Genomic DNA, 23,325 nt, shown 5'->3' with positions numbered 1-23,325 from the left:
TTATTTATTTATTTATTTATTTATTTATTTATTTATTTATTTTGAGACAGAGTTTTGCTCTTGTCGCCCAGACTAGAGTGCAATGGCGTGATCTTGATTCACTGCAACCTCCATCTCCCGGGTTCAAGTGATTCTCCTGCCTCAGCCCCAACAAGTAGCTGGGATTACAGGCACCTGCCACCATGCCCAGCTAATTTTTTTATTTTTAGTAGACACAGGGTTTCACCATGTTGGCCAGGGTGGTCTCAAACTCCTGACCTCAGGTGATTCACCTGCCTCGGCCCCCCAAAGTGCTGGGATTACCCCTCAGGTAAGCGACCATGACCGGCCCACAAGATAGCCATCTAATATATAAAGGCACAGATAGATTAAAAGCAAAGGGATGGAGATAACCATACCATAATAACAGTAATCAGAAGAAAATAAAGGTAGCTATATTAATTTAAAACAAATCCGATTTCAGCACAAGGAAAATTGTCAGGGATAAAGATGGGCATTACATGGTAACAAAGGGGTCAATTTTCCAAGAAGCCATAATAATTCTTAATGTGTACACATCTAACAACAATAGTATCAAAATATATGAGGCAAAAAGTGGTAGAACTGCAAGGAAAAATAGATAAATCCACTATTATTATGGGAGACTTCAAAATGTCTCTATTAGTAATTGACAGATAAAGCAGAAAATTTGTGAAGATATAGTTGATTGGAACACCAGTATTAATCAGCTTGATCTAATTGACATATATTGAATACTTCATTCAACAGCATTCTGTTCAAGCTCACATGGAACATTAACTAAGGTAGATCACATTCTGGGCCATAAAGCACACCTTAATAACTATAGAAGAAATTATATAATGTCTACTCTTAGACCATAATGTAGCAAAACTAGAAATCAATAACTTAAAGATATCTGGAAAATCCCAAAATACATGAAGATTAAACAACATACATGGGCAAAGAAGAAGTATCAAGAGAAATTTTAAAATATTTTAAACTATAATGCAAATGGAAAAATCAAAATTTGCTGCAAAATCAAAATTTCGGCAAAAACAGTGTTTAGAAGGAAATTTCTAGCATTAAATACACATGTTAGAAAAGAATAAAGACCTAAAATCTCTGTGCAGATCTGGCTCACTTAACTGACGGATGTCTGTTTCCAAAATATTGGAAAACACAGATTCCTCTTTCGGTAGCACAGAGATAGAAGGAGGAACCCCATCCCACACAGGAAGGCAAGGATAAGAATACCCAGAAAGTCAAGCTGGAGCTCAGCCATGGTGCAGTAAGGCTTCTGAGACAAAGAAGGTAATCTTCATTATCAGAAGCTGAGTACTGAGTCACTATTCCAGATCAGAGTTCCAGGCCCATATCATGGAGCTTTAACACAGACACCAGAAGTTCTTGAGGGTGGGGCAGGGACAACAAATGGAAGATGAACCCACAGTTCTTCCCCTTATCATCTAGCCCAACTGATCTGTCCATTTCCCTGGGTCCCTTTAGGTCTTCCATGTTACCCTCCAACTGCACCCTTTCATGATACTATATGTTTACATTAGTAAAATTTTCTATTTATTCCTATTGCCTTTTACTGCTTCATGATCCCCCTTTGGAACCCACTATCTTTGAAAGTGATGTGGCCATGGATTTACTCCTTCAAGATCTACTCTGTCCTCAACTATAACCACCCCACAAACACAATGGCTTTTTTTTTTTTTCACGTGTACAAAACCAGGAATATACTCAGCAGCAACCTATCCTCTCCATATTTCTTCAAAAAGATCCATGTTTACCAAAAGCCATTAAAGAACAGAGTAACCTGTACAACAAAGAGGGAGACAAAGGCACAGCCCATCTATGGCAAAAACCTTGGAACTCTTTTAGTAATTTTTTCTCCTCAAATCTCTTTTAGGCTATTGGCCCCTAAGGGCTCTCAAATCTAGCTGCCTCTAGCTATACAGTATTCTATTCTAGGCACCTGCTTTCTTCTCTCTACCAAACCCCCTCTCTTCTTCCCAGCATTTTAAAATTCTGCCTCAATTTCACAGAGCAACTGTGCTGAACCACAACCCACATAACCAAATCTATCCTGATTTAGGAAGCAGATTTATCCTTAGTGTAATATAGCCTATAATGAGCACAATTGAAACTTAGCATAGCATTTTGTTTTGAATTACACCTATGATTACTTCTTTTATGAAAGTTTTTATGATTTTTTTCCATCTACTTTCTAACTTTTCACCCCAATTCCTTTTGGCTCCTCTATACTTTTTAAAACAATGTCAATTTTTTTGTGGCATATACACATTTATCTCTTCATGTTAGCCAATCATTTAACAGTTACAACCCTTGAAGCTTCTCTACTTAGATTATGAACTGCTGAAATTAAGCCCTGTGTCATTGCCTTACGCTGCTTGCCTAAATTCCCTCATTGAGTCTGATGATTCCATCTTGGCCCCAGGTACCCAATCCTTTTCATCTGATGAGGGCTTACTGCTGATGACAGCTTTGCCTGTCTTCTCCTGTATCCACAGCTTCTCCATTTTCTCTACCCAAAAGGAGATAAACTTTAAGCCTGCCTCCTCACGTCTACCCTCCCTTGACTACAGGAGGTCTCTCTGTTGAGAAATATATCTCTATATAGCATTGCATCTCTGATGGTTTTTGTTGTTTTGTATGTTTGGTTTCATTCTGTTTATTTATAATGTCTGGTCCTAACAGCCTGTATGGTCCCTAGAAGTCAGAAATATAAAAATGTCCTTTAAAGTCAGAGCAAGATAAGCTCCACCATAAACTTTCTAAGAAGATGGGATTATAAAATTACACATTGAATATATTCTTCAAAAGGGTGATGCCATAAAAAAAAAACTGTTGAGAAACTGCTCTAGGTTAGAGACAAAAACACTTGAGAACTAAATGCGATACATAATTCTAGGCTGGATCCTGTAATGTAGGTTACTTTTAAGCCACAAAGGATATTACTGACAAAAATGGAATATGGATAAGAGATTAGTTAAAAGTTTTACACCAATGCTTAATTTACTGAAGGGGATAATTGACTATGTACAAGAATATTCTTTTCTTAAGAAATACACAATGAAATAGTCAAGGAGAAAGTGGATGATGTATGAAATGTATTCTCAGATGTCCAGGAATTCATGTGTGTGTGTGTGTGTGTGTGTGTGTGTGTGTGTGTGTGTGTGTGTAGAGAGAGAGAGAAGAGAGGAGGTAGGAGGGAGGGAGATTGGAGAGCGATCACAATGGGTCAAAATGTGAATAGGCAAATCTGGATAAAGGTTATACTGTTGTGATAGGGTTTGGATGTTTCATTCCCTCCAAATCTCATGTTAAAATATGACCACCAGTGTTGGAGGTGGGTCTAGCGGGAGGTGTTTGTGTCAAAGGGCTGGGTCCCTCATGAATGGCAATAAATGAGTTCTCTATGAGTTCATATGAGATCTGGTTGTTTAAAAGAATGTGCCACCTCCCCCACCCTCTCTCTTGATCCTTCTCCCACCATGTGACATGCTGGCTCTAGTCTTCCTTCCGCCATGACTGAAAATCTTCTGAGGCCCTCTCCAGAAACAGAAGTTGGCGCCACCTTTCTTGTATAGCCTGAAGAACTGTGAGCCAAAATAAAATTCTTTTTGTTATGAATTACCCAGCCTCAAGTATTTCTTTATGGCAATGCAAATGTAGCAATATATTGTTGTTTACCATCCATGCAACTCTTCTGCAAGTTTAATTACATTAAACTCCAAATAAATACATTTTAAATGAACCATTGACTATATTTTTATATAACGTTTGAGATTTTTGTCTTTGATTCCCACAGTTGCCACCACCACACCTAGACCTAGTAGTGTACAAAGTTGGCATGGTGTACTAATACACCAAAGTAGTATGCTATGCCAACTTTAAAACACTTGTTTCGGGTTCTGTTCCAGGCAAGAACCTGGGATTCCCTTTCCACATTTGAAGCATGCTAACATTTCAACAGGGTTTTTACAATATATTGAAAAAGAACTCCTCCAAAAAAAATTTTTTAATTATGTGTAAAAAATTTATACACTGTGATATGGTTTGGCTGTATCCCCACCCAAATCTCATTTTTTTTTTTTTTTTTTTTGGAGATGGAGTCTCACTCTGTCGCCCAGGCTGGAGTGCAGTGGCATGATCTCGGCTCACTGCAAGTTCCACCTCCCAGGTTCATGCCATTCTCCTGCCTCAGTCTCCCAAGTAGCTGGGACTTCAGGCGCCCGCCACCACGCCTGGCTAATTTTTTGTATTTTTTAGTAGAGACAGGGTTTCACCATGTTAGTCAGGATGGTCTCGATCTCCTGACCTCGTGATCTGCCCGCCTTGGCCTCCCAAAGTGCTGGGATTACAGGCGTGAGCTACCACGCCCAGCCCCAAATCTCATCTTGAACTGTAGTTCTCATAATTCCCATGTGTTGTGGGAGGGACCTGGTGGGAGATCACTGAATCATGGGGGCAGTTTCCCCCATACTGTTCTCATGGTAGTGAATAAGTCTCACAATAGCTGACTGTTTTATAAGGGGTTTCCCCTTTCACTTGACTGTCANGCATGATCTCGGCTCACTGCAAGTTCCACCTCCCAGGTTCATGCCATTCTCCTGCCTCAGTCTCCCAAGTAGCTGGGACTTCAGGCGCCCGCCACCACGCCTGGCTAATTTTTTGTATTTTTTAGTAGAGACAGGGTTTCACCATGTTAGTCAGGATGGTCTCGATCTCCTGACCTCGTGATCTGCCCGCCTTGGCCTCCCAAAGTGCTGGGATTACAGGCGTGAGCTACCACGCCCAGCCCCAAATCTCATCTTGAACTGTAGTTCTCATAATTCCCATGTGTTGTGGGAGGGACCTGGTGGGAGATCACTGAATCATGGGGCAGTTTCCCCCATACTGTTCTCATGGTAGTGAATAAGTCTCACAATAGCTGACTGTTTTATAAGGGGTTTCCCCTTTCACTTGACTGTCATTCTGTCTTGTCCATTTCCATGTAAAATGTGCCTTTCACCTTCTGCCATGATTGTGAGGCCTCCAAGCCACATGGAACTGTGAGTCCATTAAACCTCTTTTTCTTTATAAATTACCCAGTCTCAGGTATGTCTTTATCTGCACCATGAGAACAGACAATGTAAAACAAAAAAGAATCAAAATTTCAATGAACCTTGTTTATGGCATATAACTCCTAATTTCTTGTTTGATTCCATCATGTCACTTGTATCCTGCAGTTTTGTGGTGTGATGTGGTTTGACTCTGTGTCCCCTCCCAAATCTCATGTTGAATTGTAACCTCCAGTGTTGGGGGAAGATCCAGTGGGAGGTGATTGGATCATGGGGGCAGTTTTTTCCATTGCTGTTCTCGTGATAGCAAGTTTTCACAAGATCTGATTGTCTGAAAGTGTATAGTACTTCCTCCTTAGCTTTCTTTCTCCTGTGCCATATAAAGACATGCTTGCTTTCCCTTTGCCTTCAGACATGATTGTAAGTTTCCTGAGGCCTCCCCAGCCATGCCTCCTGAACAATTTGTGGAACTATGAGTAAATGAAACATCTTTTCTTTATAAATTACCCAGTCTCAGGTAGTTCTTTAAAGCAGTGTGAAAATGGACTAATACATGATGTGAATTGGTTTGCAGGCACTAAGTCAATTACCTGTCCTCTACCAGATTTCCACCTTCCAAAAATGGGTTGACCCTTTTTGTTGTATCCTCTCCTGTCCCTGTCATGTCAAGCATTTATTTTTTAAATCCTTCAGTTTTTAAAGCAGTTTTATTGAAATACAGTTCACATACCATATAAGTCACCCATTTTAAGTGTGTAATTCAGTGATTTTTATATTCACAGAGTTGTGCATCCATCACTAGTCATTTTAAAACATTTTATGACTTCAAAAGAAACCATGTATCCTTTAGCTATTACACTTCTTGCACCTCATTAACCTAGTTCTAAATATACTTTATTTCTGTGTAAATGTCTCTATTCTGGACATCGGAATGGAATCATTGTGGTTGTTTGTGACTGACCTTTCACTCAGCATAAAATTTTCAAGGTTTATCTATGTTGTACCATGTGTCAATACTTTATTCCTTTTTATGGCTGGATAATAATCTGTTATATGGATATACCACATTTTGTTTATACATTCATTAGTTGATGGACATTTGAGTTGTTACCATCTTTTGGCTATTTGAATAATGCTGTGATGAACCTTTTTGTACAAGTTTCTTTGCATGCACATATTTTCATTTCTTTTGGTATATACTTAGGAGTGGATTTGCTGGGTTACATGCCAATATTTTGAGGAACTGCCTGTTTTCCAAAGCAGCTGTACCATTTCACATTCCCACTCTCAGTGTATGAGGCTTCCAATTTCCCCAAATTATCTAAAACACTTTTCTATTTTATTCCAGCCATCCTAGTGGGCGTGAAGTGCTATCTCATAGTGATTTTTATTTGTATTTTTCTGATGATTAATGATGTCAAGCATCTTTTCATATACTCTTTTACACTTAATCACACTATGGGAAGGAGGGTAGATAAACATTTATATTTGATTCAATTTATATAACTGGAAACATGAAAACTCATTTTAAATATGTTATAGAAAAAAATTTCTTTTAAATATTTGAAAACACTTATATGGCAATCTCAAGTTTCAGCAACATGCACTGTTTTCTACTGTTATTTTCATGTTATAGTTACTGTGTAATTAAGGGACTGCAAAATTGTGCACTGAATTTGCTTTGTAAGGTTGCTTCTTGTGTGGACTGTGGGTAGAAATTCAAATGACTACTTGGGATTGACTTAAAGGAGAAGTTTAAGGAGAACTGATTGCCAAGGCCGCTAAAGCTCAATGTGTTTGTCACCAATGCTGTGTACATCTGTTGTACATAAGTGTGTTCCTCGTGTGATCCGTATCAAGGGAATGTGACAACATTGACATATGGCACATGGCATATCTTCTAAGAGATGAATGGCAAGATGTTTAAATGGACTTTTGCACTTTAATCATAGTGTAAAAGATGGGATTCATTATCCATACCAAATGATAATTGTGAAATTTAGGTGGTGGGTACTTGGGGAGTTAAATTGTTGTACCTGCCCTTGTATGTGTTTAACCATCTCTTCAATGAAAGGATTGAAGAAATAAAACATGCTCAGCGCCTCATGAAGAGAAGGAAGCAACACTAAGGACAGCTGGTGCTTTGTCTACTTTGCTAAATCAGCTTTCTCTCCTCCACCAGGTTTTCATCCTCCAAAAATGTGTGAACTTCTTTTGGTGTATCCTCTTGCATTCTTATTATCCTCAAGCACTTCTTCTTTTAAATCCTTTAAGTTTTATTGCAATATAGTACACATACTACAAAATTCACCCATTTAAAGCATATACTGTGTACCTATTACAAAACAAGAATGGATCAGTCCATCAAGACTAAAGTTTAGCTACCACTCAATAGAGACATTTCAGGAAGTATAATTCCTCTGAAGATAAAAACCTTGGAAGGTGGCCGAGAGCAGTGGTTCACACCTATAATCCCAGCACTTTGAGAGGCCAAGGCAGGCAGATCATTTGAGGTCAGGAGTTCGAGACCAGCCTGGCCAACATGGTGAAACCTTGGCTCTACTAAAAAAAAAAAAAAAAAAAAACGGCATCGTGGCATGTACCTTTAATCCCAGCTATTCAGTAGGCTGAGGCAGGAGAATCACTTGAACCCAGTAGGTGGAGGATGCAGTGAGCCAGGAATATGCCACTGCACACCAGTCTGGGCGATTGAGCAAGACTCTGCCTCCAAAAACAGAGGTGTTTCTGATGATAACTTTTAGATGTTTTTGATGATCTTGGGTGTGGCAGTAACTAAACAGGATTAGAGGTAGAGTCATTCCATCTCTAAGATGGAATGACAGAGGAATTAAGAGACCAGGTTATTGGGAAGCCTATCCACATGGATGATTGGACGCTCCATGTATTCTCCACCTCCTTAAGTTCTTTGCCCTGGACTTCATCCCAATTTTGTCCTTCTTAAGGCCTTCACGAAATCTGAATTATTTCTGCAATCCTAAGCTTCAGACACAACAGGGTCAGTGGCCTAAGCATGGACAGGAAAAGAGAAGGATGGTGAGGGAGCTGTAGTGGACATCTGTTTTGTTTTGTTTTGCTTTAGTTTTCACACCAAGCATTCACAAATTTTTCTGGAAAACCTACCTCAACTGCCCTCTAGAAAACTCACCTCATTTATTAGTCCCAGTCTGTATAAGTGGAGTTGCCTTCTCTTCAGGCCCCTAATATTTTAAGGGTGTATATATGCACACTCTTAGCCATAAGGAGCATTCTGTAAAGATTCATAGCCAACCTCCAAATGTCTGTAACCCTCATGCATAATCAAGGACTCACCTCTGGACCATGAGCTGCAGGTGTTCTACATAATATCTATTATATTCCACTAAGCCCATGAAGATCATAGGTGACACCTCCACCCTGATAGGTGCACCATATACACTAAGGGGAGATCTTGCATGTTGCCATCAATGTGGCTAGAAAGAAGGCACAAAGATCACCTTCCCTAAAGAGAGGGATGCCATGCTTCACAACATCCCTGCAGATACTGTTTTCATCCTGAAACAATAGCCCCATGGACACTTCTGCCAAAATGGCATCTGTCAACAGCACCCTGGTAAACCTCAAGGGAGTGGTGCCTAGATCCAGATTGACAAAGGGTTGTGATATGGGCATGATGGGACATAAACCTTTTTCCACTACCATGGTCATCCTTTCCTAGCTTCACTTTTTTCTTACTTTCTCATTCATTCTAAGGCATCTTTGCCTTACCCTCAGCTCTATTTTACCCTAGGAGGTAGGTGGTTGCCTGGTCAACATTCCTGCCACAGACAGCTAGGTGATCTTTTTGCTCCGTAAAAATGCCATCAATCCAGGCAGCCTGGAGATATACACAGGGAGGGGAACTACTTCCCCAAGTGACTTATTAGTAGAAAGACCTCAACATTGAGGTCAAAATATGCTTCGCTAAATCATGAGGATGCCCTGCTTTTCAAACTCTTAAGCAGCATCCACAGTGTTCCTGACACCCTACCCCAACCAGCAATACCCCAAACACTCCCACCAATTTATATGATCCTGTGATCAGTGACAACTTTTTTTAAATAGTGATTAAACCACTATTTCTGAAAAATGTGCCTTTCCTTGACCCTCTCTTCAGATCAGAAGGCCTGCCTTCCTTACTGTTCTAAAGGACATGAAGCCATGAGTGGAGAGGAAGGTGCAGGCTGCCATACGGTATCGGTAAGTCTCAAGCAAAGAGATAGAAAAGAGCTCATCTCCTCAGACTTCACCAGGGAGAGAAGGGGCTTTTGGAGGCACATGATACTCTTTCCTCCACAAGAGCTCCAGGGGATTAGTCACCTTATAAAAGTCAACTGAGGGACTCAGTAAGAGCTCAGCTAACTCTTACCTTTCCATAACCACAAGCTTCGGTTACCCAAAACTTATTCCCCCCAAAACAATACACATAAAAGACATCCTTCCTATTAGTACATTTATTGGGGAGAATCAAGATTCCCAACAAGGAGTGAATTATTTTGTAGGGGGAAATTTTCCTCCCTGGAAATGTTTCGGAAGCATTTTCTGTCCAGTTAGTAAAGGCACATCACTGAACACACTGCTTTTAGCACTGGTCGGGAGGGCTGGACACACCAGGCTGACCAGACGCCGACAAATGGGGTTTGGATGTGGCATAGGCTTCCTATGGGGCATGGACTGGGGATGCCTTTGACACAATATCTTCCCCTTAAATGCCTCAACTTTCTCAGGCTGTCTGTCCTTGTCTGTGATCTGTCTAATCCTTGTAGGATAATTCTGGCCAACAAAGATAGCTTGTTGGCTGTAAGATTTGGTACATGTCACTTTGCAGGAGGGAGCAGGGATAGCCCAGGACAGGCTCTGCTCTGACCTGCACTTCTGGGTTGTGCTGAGCTTTCCCAAGCTCCACTGGGAAGGAAAGGGGCTCTTGGGGACAGGTGACATCTATCCCACACCTATGCCCCAGCTTCTCCTCTAGGGAATCCCTAGTGTCTTTCCTAATTTTTTGACCTTCAGTGGTCCCAATAAAGGCAGCTCTTCTTGTAACTCGACCTCTATTCTGCACAGATGATGACAGGGAACTACCCTTTGCCCGGGAACTTTCTTGTTCTTCATATGCTATGCTGGGTTTATTAAACCGCTGCAAAAAGGTCTTCATCCATTTTCTGAAAAGGTTTTCAGGAGGAGGCTGTGTTTTCAAGGTTGGGGAAGATTTGCTCCCAAGCAACTCCTTTGATGTCTTGTTATGAATAGCGTGTCTCTTTCTCCTGAGTTGGGATGTCCCCAACCCTGCATCCCCTCCACCAACCTCTCCTCCCTTGGGTCTTAGAGGACTCACTCTCTTTGTAGCTAATGAAAAATTCTTAACTTGGCATTTCTGTAAGACATGCATAGGGACCCTGGGCTCCTGCTGCTGTGCCACACGGATCCCTCTGTCCTCCAAGTGGACATGCAGCACCTGGGAAGTTTCCATGTCCCAACTTGAGATGCCCTGGGGATGAGTCAGTAAGTCCTTGGAACTCAAGTTCTCGAAGGCAATAGATGTGTCAGTGAAATGGCTCTGAGGTTGGCTATCCTTCCTCTGGACCAACTTTAACTGGCTCAGCATCTGATTTTTAAGATATGATGATTTAGGATCTTGGGGAACTGATACCCTTGGTGGGAAAATTTCAGTTTCATGAGATGTGCTTGTTTTCACATTTGTCACTGAGCAGCTTCCTGACTTGCTGGATGTCAAGTTGTTCCTAGTTTGTGATTGAAGAGCACAGATCTCCTCTTCCTTGAACATCTCCTTCGACCCATTGGTGACAGGAAAGGTCTCTCTACTGCCCTGAAGCCTGTTAACATTATTACTGGCACTCTCTCTCTTATCCCTTGACTCATGGCCAACTCCAGCTTGCATTATGGGCAGCTCTGCGCTGCATCTACTGGCCGGTACAGTCTGTCTCTGACTGGCTTCGTCTATGATGCTGTGTGTGGGAGGCAGAAAAGTCTGTCTGCCATCCTCAGTTGTCAGGACACTTTCTATAAGATCATTGTCAGTATCAGCGAATTCTCTTTTCAGGGTCTCCTGCTTTTCTTGATCAACAGGTGAGGTGACCAGCTGAGGATGACCCAGGATGGAGAATGAGCTTGTGGTTTCTAACTTTTCTCCTTGATAATCTGTAGTGCCTCTTCTAAGGGCTGGGGAGGCCCCATCTTTGGAATCTGTCTCTATAAGGTCATGATCAGTATCAGAAAATTGACTTCCAAGAGTCTGCGGTTTTTCTTTGCCAACAGGTGAGGTGACAGGATGAGGACAATCGAGGACAGGAACTGAGCTTGTTGTTCCCAGTTTTCCTCCTTGAAAAGTGCTTTGTCTATTAGACTTGGAGACCCCATCTTTGGAATCTCCCCGAGAAATAAAGCTGGCTGAGGAGGGAAGGTCAAAATGGGAAAAGGAATTGGAAAGGTCCTCTTTCGATTTGAAGATTTCTATGGATTCAAGGACCTTGCGGGGAAGGCCCCACAGCATCCTCATGCGAAAAGATTTAATATGGGCTTCCAACACCTTTTGTTTGTTGGAACTAAGGAAAGAAATCTCCTGCGAAGTTTCAACGCAGTGGTCCTCACTCACCAATGCTGCCATATTTCGATGTTTTATTTGGCTGTGGGACTCCTCAGCAAGAGACATTGTCTGCTTGACTGAATGCCATGAACTATGCACAGTCCCAGGCATTCGACCCTCATTGATTTCCTCAAATTTCTTGCTCAAATGTACTGTCAGGGCATTTTCAAGTTGTTTCTGACCTAGGCTCTCGCCTGAATGATTCCGACAGATGCATCATATGAGTGTCCAGGTCTCTCTCAGAGTTAGACCTCAGATCCTCATCTGAAGATGTCTCTGGATCATGCAACAGATAATTTTTTGGACCAGTCTCCTGGCTGTACCCCTGAAAATTCCCCACATTCTCCAGGGAAAGCATATTTGAACTCCTCTCATGGAAGGTTCTAGGGATGATTGATCCAAACTTCTTTGTAACATTGAGGCTCTGACCCTCAACCGAAGAGCTATGTAAGGGTCCTTGAATGCTCTCTGACATAGATAGCTCCGAAATTTTGCTCTGAGGACGTAGCAATGACAGAGACTCATGGATTCTACGGGGTAGGCCCCATCTGTGCTGGATGAGCCTCTTTCGAATGTGTTGCTCTAGTTTCTTCCTTACCTCAGAGCTCAGTGGAAAATCTCCAGGAATGATGGAGATGGGAACATGAACCTTGAAGGACTTTCTGACCAATGTAAGATTGGGAGCTGGAGGACAAAAGTCTTCCTGGGATTTTTGAACCACAGAGGGTAAACCCCACACACTTTCCTGCAACACGTTACACTCCAGATGATTAATTTCAGATGGCGTAAGAGACTGTGCCTCATTTTGGGGTCTATGAAAACACCGTCCACAGATCCTAATCAGGAATGGAGGACTAGGGAGTAGGGCTGGGAGTGGAGATTGATGTTGAGCCTGGGACTGGACCTCAGTGAGATGTGGGGACTGACCTCAGGTCAGGGTTTGAGGCAAGGGTAGAGCTTGGGTATTGGGCAAGGACAGAGGTTGGGGAGGGGGAAGTACTGGGGATTTATGGAATATAGATGTATTTGTAATGCCATTGAAGAATACAAACATGGAGGAACAGCCACGTTGGACAAGAACATTAGGATGCAGAGACTTGCTGTGCAGAGATGGGAGGCCCCAGAAGAGCCACACATATTTTTGTTCTAAATGGTCCTCAAAGCACTTAGAATATGGGGGCTGCTGATGGATGTGCTGCCCCTCTAGTTTGCCTTTACTGGCCCCAAAAGGAAAGAATTCTGCCATGTCATGCTTATCAGCAATTGAGGCTAACACTTTCCGTGAAGAATTTAGTTGGTAGTTTTGTCTAAGTTGTGTTGGGAAAGATCCTGGTTTCTTTCCATTTTCTTTCCACATCAGGAAATCACACCTTTTTTTGACTTGTCTCTCCAGGAGTGCCAGAATGTCATGACTGACAAAAGAGATGTTAACAGGCTATATGACGTTGGCCAGAGTGCCCCCCTAAAGAGGCCTCAGAAGAATGAAGGGTAAGAAGCTCCTCCATGAAATCAGATGGCACAAAATTGGAGGAAAAAGAGCCCTTGGCATGAGGCTGCCACCAGGAGAATTCTGAAGATGTAGGGCATGAATGGTCAATGCCTTTGATTATTGGGGCATAGGTGGATGTCCCACCAGAGCCACCTAGAGATAACATCTCTGCAAAAGGCTTCAAAATGGTGAGTCTTGATTTCGACTGAGTCACAGAGCAGTCTTCCAGTGGTAAAGCAGCTGGGATTGGTGGTTTGTGACGATGAGCACATGAATCAGTGGGATTCATGGCCTGGGAATATCTTGGCATTGGGTAGAGTCAAGTGAAAAGATGGTTTTCAGAGACAAACTGGCCACAGGGTGGAGATTGGGCTCCACTCTCTGAATGTGATGTGGTGGCAGAAGGGGAAAGGGAAGCTGTTGGGGTGGGGAATGGTCTACGGGGAACTTGGAATCCAGGGGAGAAACAGGCTGTGGTGGCGGAGGGTCCCTCAGTGGTGAGGGTGAAAACAAGTCAGCTAAGGAGGTGATCAAGTCAGGTGAGAGAATTAACTGGGGTGGTGGAGACAGCTTAGGCCGAGGGGACAATATTAGGTCTTCTGTAGGGGTTGCTGAGGGGGTGGAAGACAGAGTGAACGATGACTCAGTCGCAGAACCTGCAGAATCCAAAGGGGACACAGAGGGAGCAGCATCTTTCAGGGACTCCCAAGACAGCAGTCGCTGGATATCAGCAGTTGCTCTGTTACACACCTGACAGTCGGGGTCTGGGCATAACAGTCGACGAAAGTGGGTGGTATCATGATGCTGGCCCAGGGGACTGCAGGAAACAGGAGGTCCAAAGCTGCAGCCAGGACCAAAACAAGGAAAGGAGGGTCTGTTAGCTTGGCAGGGGTGGGGCCCCCTGAATCCTGCTACCCGCTTCGCATCGCCCCCCACCCATGACCTCACCATATATGAGGTCATATGACCTCACTATAGCCACTCCCCAAAGCATTCATTCACATACCAGTTCCTATGGCTACCCACTCCCAAAACTACAGCAGGCTACAAGGAATCCCTGAAATGAATAGAACGTGCTAGGAAAAAAAAAGGAGGGGGTGGGAACAGGACATAAGGGGAACAATTAATCACCTTTTCAGAATAGAAAGTAGCTTCTTTTCCTCTTCTGCTTCCCTCTGGAAACTTTTCCGGTCTGGGAAACCAGAAGAGTATGTTATATGCAATGAACATAGAGGCACAGGGCTCATACAGAAGTCACTCTGTGGAAGACCCTTGGGATATTAAACTCTGATAGCCCCAAGAATCAGTAGAAAAGGGCAAATAGTCATTGATAATTTTCACAAGTTCACATGTGTATGTGGAATCATTAGTAAACTTTCACATACATTACCCTATGTGATGCTCAAAAGCACCACGTGAAACACATCAGTGGTTACCTCCAGGAGGAATCCGAGCATTGAGGAAGTCAAAGTACTTATGCAAAGTTCTGAGGCAGAAGTTCTGACTCCAAGTCAACCGGTAGTCCTTCCTTGATATCTCAGTTGGCCACCAGTTGGGCAACACCCATTGGGCAGGTCCATCACTTGTCATGCACATGAATGGGCAGAGCAGGGCCTATGAGTAGTGTCTCGTGTCTGATTGCTTTCCCATGAGCCTGTCTTCTGAGGGCTCTGTTTTCTGAGACTGTCTAGTAACTGACATTCTAAGAAATCATGGGACTGAGTTCCTCATGAAAGAGACAGGAAGGGTCACCCTGAAGCTCAGATAGAGGAGGCTGGCATTACCTTTAAATGTCACACTTTTCCTTCTCCTCCTGGCTCTGCCCTGATGCTGAGAACAAAAGAAAGATAATGACAGACTGGGACTCACTTCTCTCACACTCTATGAAACTCATTCATTCATTCATTCATTCATTCATTCATTATACAAGAATGATATGACTCCCTAATTAATAGAAATATGTTCTTTTATCAATTTTAAAGGTGATAAAATATTTCCCATTTTCCCTTCTCTGAAAACTGAAAGATGATTTCTTCTGTGAGAGCCACACTTGATGTGCTGAGTTAGAAGTCCTCATCCAGGGCTCAGAGTCCAACAGTCACATCTGTACTGCCTCACAGGACAAGTGTCCCAGAGACAGAGCTCTGGCTCCAGCCTCCGGCTAGACACTCTCAGCATTACTCCCTGGTCAGCCCAACATCGAAGGAGACTTTGCTGAATGAGAAGTGACCATGGGAATGTGGACCTCATGATAAATTTCAGCAGAGATGTTCTCCTTCAAGAGAGCCAACACTCTCTTCTCTCCATGTGGACCACAGAATACTGTGTTGGGATTTATCCTGGAACTCTGCACACGCCAGATGTTAGTCTATGAGCTACAGATGGAAACCTTGTCCTCTGAACCAATTAAGCTGCCCAACCTCTGCCACAGGAAGAGTGAAGATCTATCCTCTCTTCAGGACTTCCCATGTAGACATGTCTTGAACCAACCAAATTATTTAGAAATGTCGCGCGCACTGTAGGATTAGGGAAACAAACCCAGTGCATCTCTCTTGGGTGTTCACCACAGTTCTTACCTTTTGGATGTCATTATTTTTTTCGGTGGTGACGAAGTTACAGAGGTCAATACCACGTAGAACAAAGTACGCGTATTCACAACACCAACCCACTCAAGCATGATGAAGTTGGCGTCAATATCAAGCAGTGGTTGAGTCCAGGGCTCAGCCCTGTCTCTTGTGTGTTCAGATTCAGGAGATTCTGTTTGATAGCTCTCGGCTGCTTGTAAGCACTGATTTTGAGGGTGCCCAGGCTTTTGGCCTGCTATTCTGTTCTATGTGTAGAGTCACGTTTGCTGTGTTGGAGTGTGTTACACAAATGTGTAGGTGTGGTCCACTGTTATTTTCCACCAGCCAGCGCGATCTCTGGGCTCTCTGGGCTCCTCTGCCCTACCCTGCCACTCATTTCCCAATCCATCCTTTTTTATATTCATATATTTATCTCTTAGTGGAATTTTCAGTTTGTTCCAACAGTAAACTAGGCATTACCCAAGTCCCGCTTTGCTGTTTGGAACCCTTAACTTGGACCCCACCAAGTACACTCCCTTGAAAGCCTGAAATACTGCCTAGAATATTTGTTGTACCCAGGCATTGCCACTCTCAGGATCACATATGTCCTCAAATTCGTCTTATCTGCAGAATGTTTTGCCTTACATAGACACAGATATAAAACTTAAATTTCCTTTCTACTTTGTTTTGTGAATGTCGAACATTACATTCTTTGTTTTGAAGTCAACCTTTACTATTTCCAATCAGAGAGACTGACTCAAATGATTAAAACTAATGTTCTCAAGGGAAAGAAGCTCACTGCCCAATTTGGGTTTTTCAGAAAAGAAGATTTTTATTGTAAATAAACCAACAAGGAGACAGGAGTCCAGTTCAGACCTGTCCTGTGTGCTAGCTTTCATGCAGTCATTTTATGAGAAAAGGTTTAGAGAATGGCCTCTGGACTTAATAGTTGGTTGGTGGAAGGAAAGGGGAGGTCTGAATGAACTCGGCATGCACAGTTTTGTTTAACACTGCCTCATGTATCACGTGTGCACATTCGTGGGGAGTTGGTTGAAACGTGGCAAAAATTTGGGCTGTGACGGTGGCCAGCTTGTTCTGTGTAAACTCCAGTTGGCCTTAATAGTTTTAATCCATTTTAGCCAGATTTTAAATCTCAGAAGCAGGGAGAGTTTTTGCACTTTAGCAAGTTACTGTTGTTGTTGTTGTTTGATCTGCTATCCTGTAAACTGATTAATTTCATTAGTCATTGGTTTCTTCAACTCTCTGGGGCATGGTTTCACTAATAATGCATTATTTAACATCTACAAAATGAAAATAAGTGTACAATAAATGTATATCATTGAAACTTCGAGGGACCTTAGGGGTAAATTTATAGAACTTATTTTTCTGAAGTTAGTGAAGTTTAAACTGTTCAAGCACTTTTGGAACATATTCTATACACAAACACACATACACATCAATCTAAAAGGAAGAAATTAATGGAAAATTATTATAAGTAGGGAGTTCATTTGGGTCAAGCTTGAAGATTGTGACCTGGGAACACAGATGCAAGTCAGCCTAAATATACACTCCAATTAGCAGTAAATACAAGTGGGTTTTTAAAGTTGAAAAAGGGAACAAGTAGTGGATTGACACAAAGTTGTAATCAGGAATTCTCATTGGTTTACAGAAGCAACATTGCTTAGTGATTGCCTATATATTGTTAAGCTATAGGGGGTGGTTTGTAGTGTCAGGTGTGGCATTACTGGGTTACTATATAGCTCCATGTGGCAATGGCAAGCAATTTCAAGAGATGAATACATAGCTCAAGGAGGAGATACGGCTGTGATTTCTGTCTAATTTTAATGTCCCACTAGGCCTGATAATTTAAGAGGACTCACAGTCCTCAGATAAATGTTATTTTCTTAACAAACACACCCACACACCAATCCTGTGACAAATCAATCAATATCTTCAAATCCAGAATCAATTCGTTCCTCCTTTTATTTCAATCCCTTATTTGTCATTTTGACCCACATTTTCTAACTCTACCTCAAACACAGACAGTCCCAACCCTCTACATCAATTTGGTAACAAGTATGCAACTCCCTTAATCCAGGGATTAGTTACAGTGTCCTAAGCTGTTGTGATCTAAGAGACCAAAACAGATGCCCCTTTATCAACTAAGACAGACCCTAAGGTTAAGGAAACAAAGTTACCTATGGGTGGAGGGTTCAGGGCCTGGATGGCAGATTCCTGACTTTCTATGACTAAACTCCCTCTAACCAAACCAGCTCTCAGCTCTGATCGGACAGAGGACCGGCCTTACAAACCTTCTTTTCTGATAAGCTACTAATATTAGAGGTTGCCAGTTTCTACCAGCTACAGACGCTGCACACAAACCGCCTGTGTCCTGTAGTTCACCTTATGATGTAAAGGGCCAAATTCTACCTCATTTTAGCACTAAACCCCATTCCAAAGTGAACGTGGGATGTACGTTACATACGTTTACTCATTATGGTGTGCTCGGCACCCGCATAAATATGTATAGCTTTTCCCCCAAACTTGTTGAATATGTATGAATATGAATATAAAACCCAACCTGTCCTTCCCCTATTCCAACAGAGAGCATCTTCAGTCCACGCTGGATGCTTTCCCTTCCTGGCTTGCAAACTGATGAGAGCAATTAGGCTCTCCTTTCTACTATTTAGCCATCTTGGTGGTCTTTTGGATGATACTACTGATGCCATCAGTCTTTGGTAGCAGAGTGGGACCCATGCGTGTCAAAGCCTTAGAGCAGAATGGAGTCTTAGGCAACCTCACCTGATTACACTGTGGGCCTTGTAAATGTGATCTTTTCCTGAGTGCCTTGGCATCTAAAAATACGTGAGAACGTCTGTTCTCTATTCTACATAATCACCCCTGCAAATATCCAAATACCAACTACCTGTCATACTTTATTCAGGTGACTCTTATCAGGTTTAAATGATCCCAATATCACCCACCCCTGACCCATCTTCCTACACATTCTTTTCTAAACTCTTTATCATGACAGCTGTCCTCTGAACTGGCTCTTAACTTCTCATGTCTTTCTTAAACTATTGTGAAAGCAAACAAATGTGGCATGAAAAGGACTCTATACTTCTATATTTGAGTCCTTGCAGATGAACTGTAACCTAGCCTAGTAGTTAGACAAATTGAAAACCTAACTCAATAGTATGGACCTGTAACAATAGCTGAGTGTTGGCCAATCCCAGCGGCCATAATTCAACCACTCACAGACTGCTGAATGTTCAAACTGTGTTCAAATAAAGCAAATGCCAAGCTTTAACCAAGCTCACTCTTTCTGTACCTCACTTCCGATTCATTTTACCTTTTTAGTCCATAAATTGGTTCTAACCACGAGGCACCCCTGGAGTCTCTGTGAATCTGCTGTGATTCTGGGGGCTAACCAATTCACAAATCTTTCATGCTCAGTTAAACTCCTTTAAATTTAATTACTCTTAATTAAAAGTTTATTTTAATACTATAAAGCTCCTTATTAGACACCCATGGGCCACCAGTGTTACTGATATCTTTGGAAAGGTTAACAGCTTTCAACTCAGGCCAGGTCTCCTTTCATTTATGCAGGAGCAGGTAACCTGCTTTGAGGATAAAATCTGCCAAGAGATGCCCCTTCCTCTTCTCTTTGATATGTAGCCTCAGCCAAGTTTTCATCTAATAAATATTTACTGCTGGAAACTAGGAGACACAAGCACCTGTAAGCCACGGGCTCTGCCCTTGACCTCTTGTGCCTATTTTATCAGTGAATGAAACCAAATCCCAGAGAGGGTAAGTGACTTCTCTAAATCAGACAGTAGTAAATATCAGAGCCCTGATGAATAAATTGTCTACATTCATAATGCTTTTATTTTACACATATTAATATGTAATTTCTTAAAGTAAAAAGTATGCCCTAATACTAAAGTAGTTGTATGGTTAAGAATATTCACTTTGTCCGTTAAATGCTGACAAAATTGGAAAGTAAGGGAAAAGCTATTTTTGGTACTCTATCACCATTAGATAACTTTTCCTTTCCACTCTTAGCATCAATGTCTTCATAGTTTTTTTCCCTAGCCCCCTCTTAAAATCTGTTTTCAAGAATCATATTACTTATGACTTCCAGTAAAGTATAAAATAAAAGTTCAAAATGCCATCTCTCCCAGGAAAACATTTCACATATTGTACATACATCTACCTCCAAGCCTTCCAATAAGCTCCTACCAAAGCATTTTAGGCAGCCTTTGAGAGGTGGCAGAGGTGGCTTCTGGTAGGATGAGACTGTCTCACCATTGGCCCCATGACATCCTCCCAATTTACCTACATTGCTGCCCCGAAGGCTGTTCTTGGATTTCACACTGTGCTTGGTTTTATTATCTCCACGGAGGAGTCTTTTCCAAAAGCTCTTAGAGTAATATGCCACCACTTGAGGATGCTCAGTATAGATAAACTATTCGTTTAGGACTTTCATATGTTCCCAATTTCCTAGGAAGTTTCCTCAATGCTCACGCCCTCACATCCTGACCACTGTCCCTAGGATAAAGGACAGTGGTCAGAAGGGGAGGTTACAGTGAGATGAGATTACACCACTATACTCCAGCCTGGGCGACAGAGTGAGACTCTGTCTAAAAAAAAATAAAAATCATAGAACAGTAGTTATAAAATGTTCTTCATACATTCACACAACAAATATTTATTGAACTTTACTACGTAGTATTCCTACTACTGTAAAAATATCAGTAAAATAAAACATTGCCTCTGCCCTTGAACAGGTCATAGTTCAGGAAGTGAGACCTGCAAACAAGTATAATAAAATATGCTACAAAAAGCTGTAAAACAAGCAAAAATAATACACAATGGGAAGACAGATAAAGAAGTAAAATTCTTCTGCCAGGAGGAAGGGAAAACAGGGTTCAGGGAATACTTCAGAGAGTTGATGCCAACTCTCTGATGTTGGGCCTTGTGAGATATTAACAACCTCCTCCTCCTCCTGCTGCTCCTCCTCCTCCTCCTCTTCTTCTTTTTAATTGACTTTTATTTTTTACAGAGGTTTTATGTCAACAGGAAAAGTAAGTGGGAAACTTCCCACATACCATCTATCCCCACACAGGCACAGCCTCCCCAACTGTCAACATCCCATACTAGAGTGGTACATTTGTTACAATTGACGAACGTACAATTACACATCACTATTACCCAAAGTCCATAGTTTACATTAACAGTCACTCTTGATGTTGCACATACTGTGGGTTTTGATAAATGTATAATGACACGTGTCCACTATTGTAATATCATATAGAATAGTTCACTGCCCTAAAAATCCTCTGTGCTCTGTTTCTTCATCCCTCCCTCCCCACTAGCCCCTGACAACCATTGCCCTTTTTACTGCCTTCATAGTTTTGCCCATTTTCGAATGTCATACAGTTAGAATCATACAGCCTTTTCAGATTGTATTCTTTCACTTAATAATACACATTTAGGTTTCCTCCTTTTTTGTGTTTTGCCAGTTTATTTCTTTTCAGTGGCATATGATGTTCCATTTTTGGATATACAAAAAAAAGTTTACTTACCTACTGAAAGACATTTCTGTTGCTTCTGATTTGGACAATTATGACTAAAGCTGCTATACAAACTTTCTTTTTAAAAAAATTTTTATTGAAACATAATTTATTTACTATACAATTCACTCACCGAAAGTATACCACTCAACAGCTTTGAGCATATTCACAGTGTTGTGCATGCATCACCACAATCAATTTTAGAACATTTTCATCACCCCAGAAAGAAACTCTGCTTCACTTAGCCTTCACCCTTCAATATTTGCATTCCTCTCTATGTTACCAGTAATCTACTTTCTGTCTCTAGCTATTTTTCATTTCTAGACATTTCATCTAAATGGAATCATACAATATGTGGATTTTTGTGTCTGGCTTCTTACCATGATGTTTTCAAAGTCCATTCATGTTGTAGCATGTATCAATACTTCATTTCTTTTTATGGACAAATGACACCCCATTGTATGGATATATCACATTTTGTTTATCCATCGATTTAGTTGGTGAACATTTGAATTGTTTTCACTTTGGGGCTATAATGCTGCTGATACAGGAGTTAAGAAGAAATTACCTAGGCAGATAATAAGGGTATGGGAGTCCTCAGTAATCTTTTCTTTTTAAAGAGAAGCAGCCCCAAATCATTTTCTAACAAAGAGCAGCCTGTAAGTTCAAGCTGCAGACATAGACAAGCAAGCTGGGAGCTTGCACAGATGAATGCTGGCAGGAACTAGGGGACTAGACATGTTCAAGATGGTGGCTCCATCTTCTTTTCTCTGTCAGCCACATGTACAGTAAGGAGCAGACAAGATGGCGCCGATCAACTGGAAAGCCCATTTGTGTAATAAGATTTGGTTGGGTCAATCAGCCTTGGCTCGTACACTATGTAAACATCATACCTGATTGAACCAATCTGTGAGCCCTATGGAAGTTAGACCACTGCCTCCTCAAACCTGACTACAAAATTTGGTGCATTCGCTGCCAGCCAGTCTTTTCCACTTGGAGACTCTTCTTGGTCTATAGAGAGAACTGTTTCTCTTTCTCTTATCTTCTGCCTATTAAACCTCTGCTCCTAAACTCCCCATGTGTGTCTGTGTTCTAAATTTTCCTGGCACAGGATGATGAATGCCAGGGCATATACCCCAGATAATGTAGCCCCTTCAAACTGGGGGCTCATGTCTGATACCAAGGTACAACCTTCATCGACATGCTGAGTAGAGGAGCAGACTCCAACTCTGTCCTTTCATTTCAAGGCTCTCGGCCTTCATTTTAGAACCAAATCAAACCAAATACTGGGCCCCCTTCAGCCATTTTAAAACAATTAGCATAGCTTCCAGCCTTACAAGACTTAGGGGATAGGCTTACAGAGAGGAACATGGAGAATCCCCCAACATCGACGAGTGACTGATTCTCCACCTCCACAAGTTCTTTGCCCTAGGTTTCATCCCAATTTTGTCCTTCTTAAAGTCTTCACGAAATCTGAATTATTGCTGCAATCCCAAGCTTCAGACACTTCAGGGTCAGTGGCATAAGCATAGGCAGGTACAGAGAAGGATGGTTGAGTGAGGGAACTGTAGTGGACATGTTTTGATTTGTTTTGTTTTGCTTATGTTTTGATACTAAGCATTCATAAATTTTTCTGGAAAACCTACTCAAGTGCCCTCTAGAAAACAAATCTCATAATTGATTAGGCACGGTGGCTCACGCCTGTACCCCAGGACTTTGTGAGGTCGAGGCAGACGGATCACGAGGTCAGGAGATCCAGACCACCCTGGCTAACATAGTGAAACCCCATCTCTACTAAAGATACAAAAAAATTAGCCAGGTGTGGTGGCGGGCGCCTGTAGTTCCATCTACTCGGGAGGCTGAGGCAGGAGAATGGCATGAACCTGGAGGCAGAGCTTGCAGTGAGCCGAGATCGCACCACTGCACTCCAGCCTGGGTGATAGAGCGAGACTCCGTCTCAAAAAAA

At 42.0% G+C, this 23,325-nt stretch overlaps 1 protein-coding gene and 1 long non-coding RNA gene across 2 annotated transcripts in view; one reads left to right on the top strand and one right to left on the bottom strand.

The window, feature by feature from the left end:
• LOC108529846 (uncharacterized) overlaps window positions 1–3,627 on the top strand; it is a 22,606-nt gene extending 18,979 nt beyond the window's left edge. The window contains exon 4 of the long non-coding RNA XR_001885698.1: window positions 3,542–3,627. This is a non-coding gene — a long non-coding RNA (uncharacterized LOC108529846). The remainder of the gene's footprint in view (window positions 1–3,541) is intronic.
• Window positions 3,628–9,562: 5,935 nt separating this feature from the next.
• Window positions 9,563–14,809, bottom strand: LOC108529836 (spermatogenesis-associated protein 31D1-like). Its single transcript, XM_017872346.1, is given in 6 exon segments — window positions 9,563–11,935; window positions 11,937–13,181; window positions 13,183–13,519; window positions 13,522–14,060; window positions 14,351–14,411; window positions 14,656–14,809. Coding segments are annotated over 6 exon segments (4,392 nt in total). The 3' UTR covers window positions 9,563–9,879.
• Between the last annotated feature and the right edge of the window lie 8,516 nt (window positions 14,810–23,325).

This window comes from Rhinopithecus bieti, unplaced genomic scaffold (genome assembly GCF_001698545.2).
Source record: "Rhinopithecus bieti isolate Rb0 unplaced genomic scaffold, ASM169854v2 scaffold_5948, whole genome shotgun sequence".
Classification (NCBI taxonomy): Eukaryota; Metazoa; Chordata; class Mammalia; order Primates; family Cercopithecidae; genus Rhinopithecus; species Rhinopithecus bieti.
The sequence above is the reverse complement of the archived record's forward strand: the minus strand, read 5'-3'. Positions and strand labels throughout refer to the sequence as shown.